Source organism: Arachis ipaensis, chromosome B8 (assembly GCF_059453495.1).
Source record: "Arachis ipaensis isolate K30076 ecotype BB chromosome B8, ASM5945349v1, whole genome shotgun sequence".
Taxonomy (NCBI): Eukaryota; Viridiplantae; Streptophyta; class Magnoliopsida; order Fabales; family Fabaceae; genus Arachis; species Arachis ipaensis.
Window position 1 is genome coordinate 4,192,259 of NC_142443.1, and position 12,829 is coordinate 4,205,087.

At 31.6% G+C, this 12,829-nt stretch overlaps 2 protein-coding genes across 3 annotated transcripts; both read left to right on the forward strand.

Moving 5' to 3' along the window:
* The first annotated feature begins 569 nt into the window (after positions 1-569).
* LOC107613663 (Galactose oxidase/kelch repeat superfamily protein) lies at positions 570-2,878 on the forward strand. Its single transcript, XM_088497121.1, has 3 exons — positions 570-759; positions 980-1,093; positions 1,328-2,878. Exon 3 carries the CDS (start codon positions 1,404-1,406, stop codon positions 2,553-2,555), a length of 1,152 nt encoding a protein of 383 aa, XP_088353247.1. The 5' UTR covers positions 570-759; positions 980-1,093; positions 1,328-1,403; the 3' UTR covers positions 2,556-2,878.
* A 7,038-nt stretch (positions 2,879-9,916) lies between these two features.
* On the forward strand, positions 9,917-12,796 carry LOC107613790 (uncharacterized). 2 transcript variants are annotated; one of them, XM_016315940.3, is made up of 8 exons: positions 9,917-10,316; positions 10,497-11,069; positions 11,182-11,344; positions 11,434-11,740; positions 11,820-11,892; positions 11,986-12,076; positions 12,157-12,236; positions 12,323-12,796. In XM_016315940.3, the coding sequence occupies exons 1-8, from the start codon at positions 10,239-10,241 to the stop codon at positions 12,512-12,514; spliced, it is 1,557 nt and encodes a 518-aa protein (XP_016171426.1). In that variant the 5' UTR covers positions 9,917-10,238; the 3' UTR covers positions 12,515-12,796. The 2 variants fall into 2 exon arrangements, with proteins under 2 accessions (XP_016171426.1, XP_016171427.1); XM_016315941.3 differs by having other exon boundaries at positions 10,032-10,316; positions 12,338-12,796.
* The last annotated feature ends 33 nt before the right edge of the window (positions 12,797-12,829 follow it).

Consider the following 12,829-nt stretch of genomic DNA (forward strand, 5'->3'; position numbering starts at 1 on the left):
TTTAAGTTAATAATGGCAAAGAAAGTTTTGTTTGTTAGACATCCATTTACTTCAATATCTTGTTAACTTAATTCTAGAAATAATTACTTAGGAATAATTTATTCTCATATTTGTTACAAGAGTCATAAGATATTCATGAGTACAACTTGACAAGGTGTTCTCAAAAATTAATTACCCATGTTTAAATATGACAGAGAAATTATAAATATAATTTAGTATTATTGAGAATATTAAAAAAATACTAAATTGTTTTAATTATTATAAACAAAAAAGTTTTACCCCAAAAAAAAAAAGAAAAATAAAAAACCCCAAGAATAATAATATTCATAAATTGACCATTCCAATGCCAACCCATATTATTCCTTTAAATTTTGAAAGGAACACCCATGAAGGCATATTTTAATTAAATTTAAGAATTCCATAATTGAATTGAATAACAGTACAACACTAATAAAAGAATAGTTGGAAAACATAACAGAAGTGAAAATGAAATTAGACGATAATGGAAGGACAGAATAGCAAAATAAGAAGATTTGGAAATTAAAAGTGTAAGTTATGTTTATTTATTTATTTATAAGTCACAACTCACATAAACACATTAAGACTCAATTTTTTTTCTTTTTTCCTTCGCTGTCCAAAGTCGCAAGTTATCTTTGTCTTTCAGCCTTTCACCTCCGCCTCCGCCTCCGCCCCTTTCCGGGAACTTGCTTTGACGCCTTCTCCGTTCAATTCTGTCTGAGATCTTCTCTTTTCTTCCAGGTACATAAGTCTTCTGACACATTTTTATTTTCACTTATTCCATTTTTCTCAAATCAAATTCCTTTTTTTATTTGGATCCGAATCTTGTCGCTGCTCCTTGAATTGGATCAGAGCATACCCTTTTGCTCAAATTCGGTTTTTTCATCATTTTTTTTTCTGTTCCGAGAAAAGTTTACTCCTTTTTTCTTCTGTTCATTTCTTATCCTGCTGAATTTTGCAGGTGATTCTGTTTCCATAGCGGCAAATCAGACAAGCAAGTTCTGCTAGGAGTTCTTGTTGCTCCTTTGTGTTATTTTCCAGACTTTCAAATCAAATCTCGGCCCTGATTCATTAGGTATTGCTCTTGAGCTTTATTTACATATTTCTATCAGAGATTTATTGTTTTTTCAGTTTTATGTACAAATTGGGAGGAGTACCTAAAAAGGGTGGTTTTTCTTTTCCATTATTATATAAGTATAAGGGTATAACGGATTCCAAAAGTGAAGTTCCTAATTGATAGAAATAGTGAATGAATAGAAAGAGATTGGTTGCATGCTAATACTAGAATGGTTTTATTTTATGGGTACAGGCTGCAGCATATGAAGAAAGTCTATTTGTGAAATAAGGGTATTCTTGTTGGGATACAGTGAAGAAGATTCCTTGATATGACAAAGAAGAGTCGTGTGGATTTCTCTTTAAATGAAGATGGAAAGAAAGTGAAACTCAGCACAAGAGAAGGAGTGAATGATGGTTCTTCAAGACATGGGCTAAATGATTCACTTCTTCCTGGTCTTATTGATGATGTTGCATTGAATTGTCTTGCTTGGATTAGTAGATCAGATTATGCTTCGCTATCGTGTATAAATAAGAGGTACAAGAAGCTGATTAGTAGTGGGTACCTATATGGGTTGAGGAAGGAATTGGGGGCTGTCGAGCATTCGGTTTATTTGGTTTGTGATCCAAGAGGATGGGAGGCCTTTGACCCCAATGTAAATAGATGGATTTCATTACCTAGGATACCTTGTGATGAATGTTTTAACCATGCGGATAAGGAGTCGTTGGCTGTGGGATGTGAATTGTTGGTTTTCGGCAGGGAATTGATGGAGTTTGCTATTTGGAAATATAGCTTGGTTTTACAAGGTTGGGTGAAGTGCCAAGGGATGAACCGCCCTCGCTGCTTGTTTGGATCTGGCAGTGTTGGTTCCATTGCTATTGTTGCGGGGGGAAGTGATAAAAATGGTAATGTTCTGAAATCGGCAGAATTGTATGACTCTTCAACAGGAACTTGGGAACTGTTGCCAAACATGCACACAGCTCGTAGATTATGCTCTGGATTTTTTATGGATGGCAAATTTTATGTGATTGGCGGGATGTCAAGTCCAACTGTTTCATTAAGCTGTGGGGAGGAATATGATCTTAAGACAAGAAGTTGGCGGAAAATAGAGGGTATGTATCCTTATGTTAATGGGGCTGCTCAAGCGCCTCCTCTTGTGGCAGTTGTTGATAACCAGTTGTATGCAGTTGAGCATCTAACTAACATGGTGAAGAAATATGACAAGGAAAAGAACACCTGGGATGAATTGGGAAGGCTTCCGGTCCGGGCTGATTCTTCTAATGGTTGGGGACTGGCTTTCAAGGCTTGTGGAGATAAACTTCTGGTTGTGGGTGGACAAAGGGGTCCAGAAGGGGAAGCTGTTGTGTTGAATTCATGGTGTCCTAAGTCAGGGGTCGTGAATGGCACCATCGATTGGCAGATACTCGGTGTAAAGGAGCATGTTGGGGTTTTCGTGTATAATTGTGCTGTAATGGGTTGTTGAGATACTTTTAGATTAACTCAACTGAAGACAAAGATGCTGGTATATTCAATCTGACAGAGCCTTGAACTTGAAGGGTGGTTCCATGTGTTCAATCAATGTGGGATAGCTTTTCCTGCTTGAGAAGTTTGTTTCTTTCATTTTTAACATGGTTTATTTGAATGTATTTTTCACTGTCATGATCCATAATTTCAAATTGCTTTTGAGGTTAGGCTTTTACACAGATAAGTTCTGTTATCTTTTTTTCTTAGCCAACTATGTAAACCAATAAATCAAGTATTTTAATTGTTCAATGCTTTGATGCTCATTGCTTCTTCAGTCCAAAAGTGTATCCTATGTATTGATTTGTGTCCACTATTCATGCCTAGAGTGTTGTGGAAAGGGTACCATAGGTGTATGAAGTAGATAATGTAAACAAGGTTGGAAATGTTAGATCTTAGGCATAGGTGAAAAACAAGGTTCCCACTTTCCAACATATTTGAAATCATTTTCTTCATAATATATCAAAATGAGGTCCCCCTCAAGAGTACAATGTGTTTGTTGTGGAACATGTCCATGCTTCCAGCTGTAGTTCCTGCATTAAGGTCTATAATTTTGTCTTCCTATTTATGTTTAGTACATACTTTATAGACAATGTGGCCTAAAAATAATTTCTTTTTTTCCTTTAATTAGGAAGAGCAATTGGGGCCAATCTTCACTCTCCTAGTAGTAGACTTAGCAGAATCCTTTTTTCTCTGCTCTTGTGGCCCCATTTTTTAATCTTTCACTCTATTATATTATATGCAATTAATCCCCAATTACACCTATGAGCAAATAATGAAAATGATTTTCAGTATGACAAGGATGAATACAGGTAACTATACGGGTTTATTAAGAATGCTACAAAACAGTTTTAGTCCTTCAAGATTGGAGCAAATATTATTGTATTTGATGGACTAATTTGATTCTGAAACTTTAAATGGTACACTAATAGCAGTAAAGAACAGCTTGCTCAAACAAATATGAATGCCCTTTCAGCAAGGAATTGGTATGGAGTTTTTCCTCTTGTGCTGAAGGCAAAGGCTCAACGATTAAACCATAGTTTATGGAAACCTCAATTCTCAAATTACATTGCCATGTTCACTACTGGTAATAAAGTTACTCATGATTTGACAAAGGTTATGGTACAAAAAATAGGAATTAGAATTTTATTTAAATTTAGATACTTGTTTAGATAGTTTAGTACTCGTTTGGATTGTCTTTTTTTGGAAAAAAAAAGTATTTTTTATATAATTATAAGGATGTTTGACTACAATTTTTAAAATTATTTTTGTTAAAAGAAAAAAAAAATTCTTTTATTTGAAGCAAGTAATATGCTGCTTTTTAAAAACCGAAATTTTAAAAACATTTTAATGAATTGTTTACTAAAAAAGTACTTCTTATATTCTCTATTCAAACATAGAATTAATTTTTTTAATAAAAAAATAATCTTTAACTTTTTTTTTTTAAATTCAAATCAAATTCACTTAGTCTCTACAAGCATGTTAAGTTATTTGAAACATTATATTAGTGTATTTTATATATTTTTTTATAAAAAAATATGGAAATACTAATAAGTAGTAAGAGATAATTTATTTCTTTTATTATCTCTAATAATTTTTTAATTATATTTTTATTATTATGTTATCCTTCCTAAATTTTGTGCGAAAAAGAAAACTAAGGTAAATTAAAATTTTTCTAATTTATTATATCTTATAATTTTTTTATCACCAAATAAAATATAAAAATATTAATTTTTATTTGTTTTATCTTTTATATTATATTTTTAATATCCTATCTAATTCTATTCTCAAAATAAAAGGCAACCTATGAAATCACTGTCTTTTGTACTTATACTTTATACTATTGATTAGTAAAATACGTCTCTTCTATGGAAAAAAGAAAAAAAAAGTCTTTCTTTTCCTGAAAAAAAACATAGTTGTTTATTTTTTTTTTTTTTTTGGTCAGTGAAAAATAGTTGTTTAATCTAAGGATATGAACTTTTTGTTTTCTATGGACTTTTCTTTATGAATGGAATGGCTACAAAGAGTCATTAGCCCATTACATTTTGAATGGAGCCCACTACAATTTTGGCCCATATTCATTTGCTTCTTTTAGCCCATAATTATTGGATATAGGTGGTCTATTTTAAGATATTAAATATCCATCGTCACCCTAACAATTTAGTAGATAGCTCACTAATCCAATTAAAAAATATAAAAATTCGAATCCTCTTTTATACATATAAATTATAATTCATTACCTAGGAAAAATTTTTTAAATTGAACTCAGAGTCACAATAAATTTATCATTAACCTGTAAAACTAGAGAATACTACAAAAAAAAAAAAAAGAGATCCATCACCCTCAATACCAAAAAAAAAAAAAAAGAAAAAAAAAACATAGATATCCATCACCCACTGTGGTTAATGGCTAGGTACAAAATAAGACAAAGATTTCATATTCCTTATGTCCTAACTCTTGAACTTGTTATGTTGGGTAGACCGGAGTCTATGTTATCTTATATATATATAAACTAAAAGCTCATATGATTTTTGTTTTTCATTTTTCAAATTGAATATGAATGAAGCATTATCTAAATAAGTGAATGTTGTCGTGTTTTGTTTTTAGGGGGGGCCATAATAGTAGCCTAATTAAAAATTGAAAGTGACACAAGATTATCCTAATTTGTGGCCATGGTTTTTATTGTCAATTTATGTTGACGGGACATTGTGGCTTTGTCATATTGCTTGACCTCAACACACGGTCACTACACTAACTTTCCAAGTGTCACTTGATTTGATACGTCAACATTTTATTTTTAGCTTGCTTCCTCTGGATTCTTAATTACATTAAATTAATACTCCATTAAACTCGTGGTTTGAGTTACCATTTCAATTTCATAAATTGTGGACATTTTTAATTGGTCAAAATCATAATAATGTCTCATTAAGCACTTATTGGACCTGAGTCCATTCAATAAATTTATTAGCTTTTGTCTAATTTACTAACCTACCTCTATTTAATTTGCTATTGAAACTTAATGATAGACTTTCTAGAAGCAACATAAGGTAATTATATACTAAAATTAGTTATTAAAATTAATTATTAATATAAAATATATATTAAAAATAAATTAAATAACATAAATATATAATAATTAATTTTAATATACAAATTATATTTTTGAATTAAGAAAATGTTCAAATTTCATTTGATTAATCTATAACATATAACATTACAATATGGCATCCAACATTAGTTTCTTACTTATTATGGTGGTCTACTACTAACTAAGATGTTACTAGGGGTGGCAATATGTACCCTATCCGCGGATACTCAACCTGACTCCACCTGATCGGGTAGGGTTGTCAATCCGATCCGTAGCGAGTAGAGTAGGGTGTGGATAAGGTTCTTGTGTGGGTTGGATAGGGTGCGGGTTGAGTCTCAACCCTATCCGATCAACCCGTACTCTATATATATTTATATTATATACTTGTATAAAAAAATGTTTTAGGTGAATGTTGAATCAAAGACTTCTCACTAAATACAAAAGATCCTCAATCAATAAAAGAAAATCATTAATTGATAATTTAATATTTTTTTACATAAAAATCAATTATATTTTAAATTATCATCAAGTTATATAATAATATTGTATATTTTTTGTAACCCGCGGGTAGGATTAGGGTTGGGATATTCTCAACCCACGGATAGAATAAGGTTGAGTTTATATAAAAATCTCAACCCGCGGGTAGAGTTAGGGTTGGATCCAAACCCTACCCTACCCATTGTCACCCTAGATGTTACATGTTATATATGGCCACTAATTAAACTAGTTTACCTTTCTTAATTACCAAATCCCAAATTTAACGATTTATTTTATTTAATATATATATATAACATTATTCGGTAGAGTAACCATATGTCATTTGCAACAATGCATAGCAATAAATAACATGATCTGATTCACCAAAACAAAGAATAATATATCCCTCTTCATGTGGGAACGAAATGAAAAAAATCCTTTTTGTTTTTGTTGTTTTTTATTTTTATATTTTGAAATGATAGATGCATTGGATCAACTATAGTACTAGTAGATCGTTATTTCCTTGTCACGTAAATGAATTGAGTCGGTAGTGGTAGCTTCGTCTTTTGCCATATTTTTCGGTTTTCAATTTGTCATATAATTAATATAAAATGACATGGCGAAATTGGGAACACACAAAAAAAAAAAAGTATACTAACTTAATTAATGAAATTAAATAAAAATAGATGTCAATTTTAATCTTGTTGGACTCATACACATCGAATCTGACCCTTAGAATGTAATGTGTCGTCTTCATCACGTAATCAAATCAAGGTGGTGGTTGTTAGCTATAACTTTTGAGAATGACTTTTAATTTAATTTCCGAAGGAAAAAATTGAGGGTGCTACTCTTCAATTCTTTTTTAATTTCGTCGCATGAAAACCAAAAAGCCCCATATATAGGTTGTAAGCTTCCCGTGAGAAAAAGAAAAAGAAAAAAAAAAAAGCTAAACAAATTAAATGTGTTTGATTAAACTTTATGATAAAAAAAAATCATATGGTATCATCGCATGATCATATATACTTGAAATTCCTATGCCTAGCACCATGCATGTTTTATGCTTTTAATCCACAGCTATGTGGAACCAATTAAAGTATAACAATAATCATGAATGCGTGTGGGCCTATAAGTCTATAACTTTTCTCTTAACTATCGTTTATCTTCTTTATTGTATAAATAATGGATCAAAAAGGAAAAAGAAAACTAATGAAATAAATTAAAATTGAAAATAAAAAACACGGCTGGAATATGGCCATGTTAAAATCATTGGTTCATCATTAAATTATTAACTACTAATTATTCTACCTCAATCCCGTTATGTTACCAACAGTATTTCTGCCAACTTCTATTTATAATTATGTTTAATGGAAATGAATTTAGTAGATCTTTTTAGGAGGCTCCAATGACCATAGATAGGACCTATCCAATTTTTACAGTACGATGGTTGGCTGTTCACGGATTAGCCCCAAGACGTTGGTCTCTAACTAGAAAAGTAAATGCTTGAGCTTGAGAAGCTTCTGGACCAGTGGACCCGTATTCTGGTCATTATTTATTAATGTTAATAAATCTATTAAATAAAATCTTTTTTTTACTTTTTGTTTTCTTTCTCTATTTTAATAATTCTAATATTATATTTTATTAATATATTAGAATATATATATTTTATATGTACAAAAATCCAAAAGCAACTCTTATTTTTGCTATTCAAATTTAGGCTTTTTAACGACGGGTCTAGCAAACGAAAAATTTGGATAGGATCCAACCAATGGATCAACGCAAGAAAAGCATTTCGAATTGTTGATTCATCGCCAGAGATGATGTGTCTAATAAAAATATTTTTTTATGGCTGTATTTAATAGAAGTGTCTTTATAAATATATTTTTTGGATGTGTCTCTTTATATATGTATTTAAAATATAATAATTAATTATTATTGACAATAAATTGACAGATAATATATTGGTACTCTATACTTTTCCATTCTACTTACCATCATCATGATGCACTAAAAATAAAAAACACCCATGATCTAAATTTTATTTAAAGATTTAATTTAATTGACGAATAAATTTTTATACACACAAAATAAAATTTAAACTCTCAGTATTTATTTAAGTGGATAAGTGAGCTGATTATTCGACTAATTCAAATTAATTATTTAATTTAATCTTTGTAGTTAGATGAATAGGTAGTTATTCTAATTTGGTGTTGAATTGATGCGGAAAAGTCTAGGGGGCAGCAACTTTTGTATTTTTTGTCCAACACTTAACCATCAAAACATATCATTAGATGTAATCTCATACCATTAAAAACATTATTGATGGCCAATTAATGATTACATAACACCAAAATTACTGGCCCCTAGCATTCCTCAATTGATGCTACTAGGACACGTATAAATTGGCGCTGATTGAATTGAAAGAAGAAAGTTATGTTATTGATTTATATGATAATGATATTGTTGAATGTGAAGTTAATTAAGAAGAGAATAAACTGATTTGGGCTTATTTTGTTTCCAATACAAGTATGAGGAAAGAGCAATAATGAATGGCACTGTGTTATTCTTTCCCCACATTTTTTACCTGATAACAGGAACAAATGTATGGCACAATAATTGCGTGAAAGAAAAGGGGATTTGGTGAGTGATCCGAAATAATAAATTAAAGAGGCAGAAAAAGAAGGCATAGTAGTGCATTATTCATTCATGCATCATCATCATCCCACATTGTGAGGAAGTAGTGGAGAAGCACAAGCTTCTTAGTGTATGAAATGTGATCCAAAGCTTCTTCCTTTCTAATTTTGTGATTGCCATATATGCATGCAATAAGTGAGTGTGATTGATATGTATTTTAAAGGCAAGTATTAGTGGTTGTGAACTAACCTCTATAACATGCTAAAGTTCAATAAAACACACTTTCTTCATTCATATGTATACATACTCTTTATTTCATACCACTTCTCCACCCTCCAAAAAAGTGGACCTTACCTTACCTTCCAAAACATAATTTCATACATTTCCGTTGTGTTTATGAATTTCTAGTACTAATAACATCTAAAATTAAATAATGAATTTCAAAGTGAGAACGACATAAATTTTGACCATAGTATTATTTTTCATATTTTATTAAATTTTATTGGTTATTTATAATTTTTTTTCTAGATGTTAAGTTGATATTTTTTATTTTGATATTAGATTGACAATGCTATTTTTTTGGATTATAGATTGTTGGGGTGTTAATCTCAAATGTAACATCGTTTAATTTGGGATAAAAAAACAGATCCTTCAATTTCTTGAGAGATACAAAAATTAGACCGTTTAATTTCTGTTTCAAAAAGATTAAAAAAATTTGAGGTACAAAAATCAGATCCTTTTAAAAAATACTTTGCATCCATATTTTTTTTTACCAAAAATAGAGAAATTCGAACCTTCGATCTCTAGATGAGTATGGAAAAATTATGTCATTCAAATTATAGCTTGTTGGCAATTTGCACCCATATTTACAAACATTTTACACACAAAAAAATATATAACTTACACCTATATTTATCAGAATTTTACACACATAAATCAATACAGTTTGCATCCATATTTTTCAGAATTTACACATATAAATTAATAAAATTTATTTATTAAAGATAATTTAATATTTATACGAACCAAATAATAATAAAAAATAAAAGTTATTAGGCCACAAAATTTCTGATATTTAGAGAAAATCCTTTTTTATATCATAGAATATATGTGTGGAGAGTGAGAATGAGTGAAGAGAAGAGAGTGTTTAAAAAATGCTCATAAAAACTTTAATGATAAACTTTCACTTCCCTGCTTATCTAACTTGCCCAATTTAAAGCCTTCTCCTTATTTGCCTCTCTCACATGTCACTAAAATTTATTATGCACTAAGAAAACACACAAACTAGTCACAAAAAAGTGTTATATATATATATATATATATATACAGAGAGGCACCATCACATATTCACATGACTATGATTCTTGTGTTTGTTGCCTTCAACCACTGAAATTTAATTTCCTTTATTTGCTCTTTCTTTCTCTCCTAAGTTTGTTTTGTCACCACCAAATGACTATTCAGAAGAAACATGATGCTGCTGCAGAAACTCTTTCATGCAAACGAACACTTTCACTTCCACTTCACGGGGTAATTAACTAACTAATTACTTTTCTTTTCTTTTCTTTTCTTTCCTCTTAAATTTTGCTTCTTTTCTGCTTATTTCAAGCTCACAAGTTTCTTGTTTAGTAAAGTTTTAATGGTGTTGCAATCTTGAAGCACTTTGATGGCCTGCTGAATTAATTGATTCTTTTATATCCTGTGATATAGTTTGATGATTCAATGGGGTTGAATGAAGAAACCACAGATGTTCATGATTGGAAAGAACAGAATCTTGTGGCGGATATAGCATCATCAAGAACATGTTCATCATCAGAAGAGGCAAAATCTCAGGATTATGTAGCCATAAAGATGCCATTGACACCAAGTCCAACTCCAACTCATAAGAGAGTCAATTTTCTTGTGACTTCTCGTTCTGTTGATGCCCCAATAAATACTACTTCTTCTTCTTCTTCATCATCTTCTTCAGGACCCTCATCTAGAACTAAATCATCATCATCATCATCATCATCATCATCCATAAGAAACATATTGCCAAAATTCACCTTAAGGAATCATAGGACACCGAATTCGGATATCGAAAAGGCTAATATTTTAGCTCCAGAATGTTCCTCTTTAGATCATCATCAAGAGAAAGACAAGTCTTCTTCAATCTCAAGATCGGTGTCCCTCACTAAGATGTTCACAACTAAGATCAAGAGAACTTCATCATTACCTGTAGAAGAATTGGGTCATGCAAACACAGATTCTGTTCAGGCTGCAATTCTTGGTGGTTCTCCATGTGTAAGATTCTCAGCCACTATAGTCCTTGCTGAAATTCCATTCAATTCAACTTCTGTTGTTGTTCTTGCAACAATAAAATCTAGACTCTTTAACCTCTTAGAAACATTTGCAGAGGGTAGAGACTCAGGGGATGATAGCTCGGTCTCGTTCAGTACCTATCAATACCAAAGAAAAAGGCCATAGGAGAATGGATTCATTCTTCCGTGTTGTTCCTTCCACTCCTCTATTAAAAGAAGGGAATGATTGGTTAACCAAGTACACAACAAAAGATACTGGTATCTATCTATCTATCTATGTTGCCTATGCATTGATGAAACATGATAGAACTTGTTATTAAGGCATTTTAGTGTTTCTCTTGGTTCAGAAAATGGAGATGATGATGATGATGATGATGATGGAGAAGATATAGCTGAAGAAGAAGCTGTGTGCAGAATATGTCTGATTGATCTGTGTGAAGGAGGGGAGACACTGAAGATGGAATGCAGCTGCAAAGGTGAACTTGCTCTTGCTCACAAAGACTGTGCCATTAAATGGTTCACTATCAAGGGCAACAAGACCTGTGATGTTTGTAAGGAGGAGGTTAGGAACCTTTCTGTCACCCTCTTACGCATTCGAAATGTTCAAACTCAGAATAATCCTGGAGCAAGCTCTCAGCACCATGATGATTACAGGCATGTCTAGTTTCTTTTGTTTTGATGCTATGATCCATGATTGTTACAGTTTTAATATGTGTGCTAAATTATGCAACAGGTTTTGGCAGGAACTGCCAGTGCTTGTGATTGTGAGCATGCTTGCCTATTTCTGTTTCCTTGAACAGTTATTGGTAAGAACTAAGAACAACACTCCTCTAACTCAGATCTACCAAAGTTACATACTTTTGTTTTATATATAGTCTCACATATTCAACTCTTTGCAGGTTGGTGAAATGGGGCACAATGCAATTTCCATATCTCTTCCATTTTCTTGTGTATTAGGCCTACTGTCTGCCATGACATCAACCACCATGGGTAGATTTGCAAAACAGCTTTGATCAAGATACTTTTTTTCTAAGAAACTCATCAAAGTTTTTGTGTGTGTGTCTATGCAGTGAAGAGCAAGTTCACATGGGTTTATGCATCTGTCCAATTAGTTCTGGTGGCTCTCTTTGCACACATATTTTACTCCCTGGTAATTCATTTCTCATATTTGTTACATTAAACCAATGAATCATATAATAAGAAATAATCAGATGAAAACTGACTTGAGTGGATTAGAATGGTCAATTTCAGGTTACCAAGAGAGCAATTCTGTCAATAATTCTTGCAACATTTGCTGGGTTTAGTGTGGTGATGAGTGGAAGTTCAATTATTGGTGAGATTCTTAGATGGAGGAGAACTTGGCAGCAACAACAACAACAACAACAAAGTGGAGGAGTGCAAAATCAACACAACTCAAATCACACCTGAAACTGAAACTCCCATGTGGCTTCTTTCATAGTGTTGATTCTTTTTTATTTATTTTTGGTGAGCTCATATTGTTTATTGTTACACAAGTCTTGATTGTACAGCTTATTATATGGCAGCAACTTAATGTGTAACATAGTAATATCTGTATAGTAATTTGGACCATAGATTATCTTGAATATTAGTTGTATATATAATATAAGCCCATCATAATTACAGGGCTTCGGTAACAAGAGCAAGATGATGAGACTCCTAAAATGGAATTGTTGAGTTGTATTTGTTGCTTCTTGTCTCTTCCAACCTGCAATGTTACATCAT

Excerpts from the sequence above, each read along its gene's own strand:
- LOC107613790 (XM_016315940.3), top strand. The coding sequence starts at position 10,239 with ATGACTATTCAGAAGAAACATGATGCTGCTGCAGAAACTCTTTCATGC. Across the intron at positions 11,893-11,985 it reads GTTTCCTTGAACAGTTATTG|GTTGGTGAAATGGGGCACAA; the intron begins GTAAGAACTAAG and ends AACTCTTTGCAG. Across the intron at positions 12,077-12,156 it reads CATGACATCAACCACCATGG|TGAAGAGCAAGTTCACATGG; the intron begins GTAGATTTGCAA and ends GTGTCTATGCAG.
- LOC107613663 (XM_088497121.1), top strand. The coding sequence starts at position 1,404 with ATGACAAAGAAGAGTCGTGTGGATTTCTCTTTAAATGAAGATGGAAAG.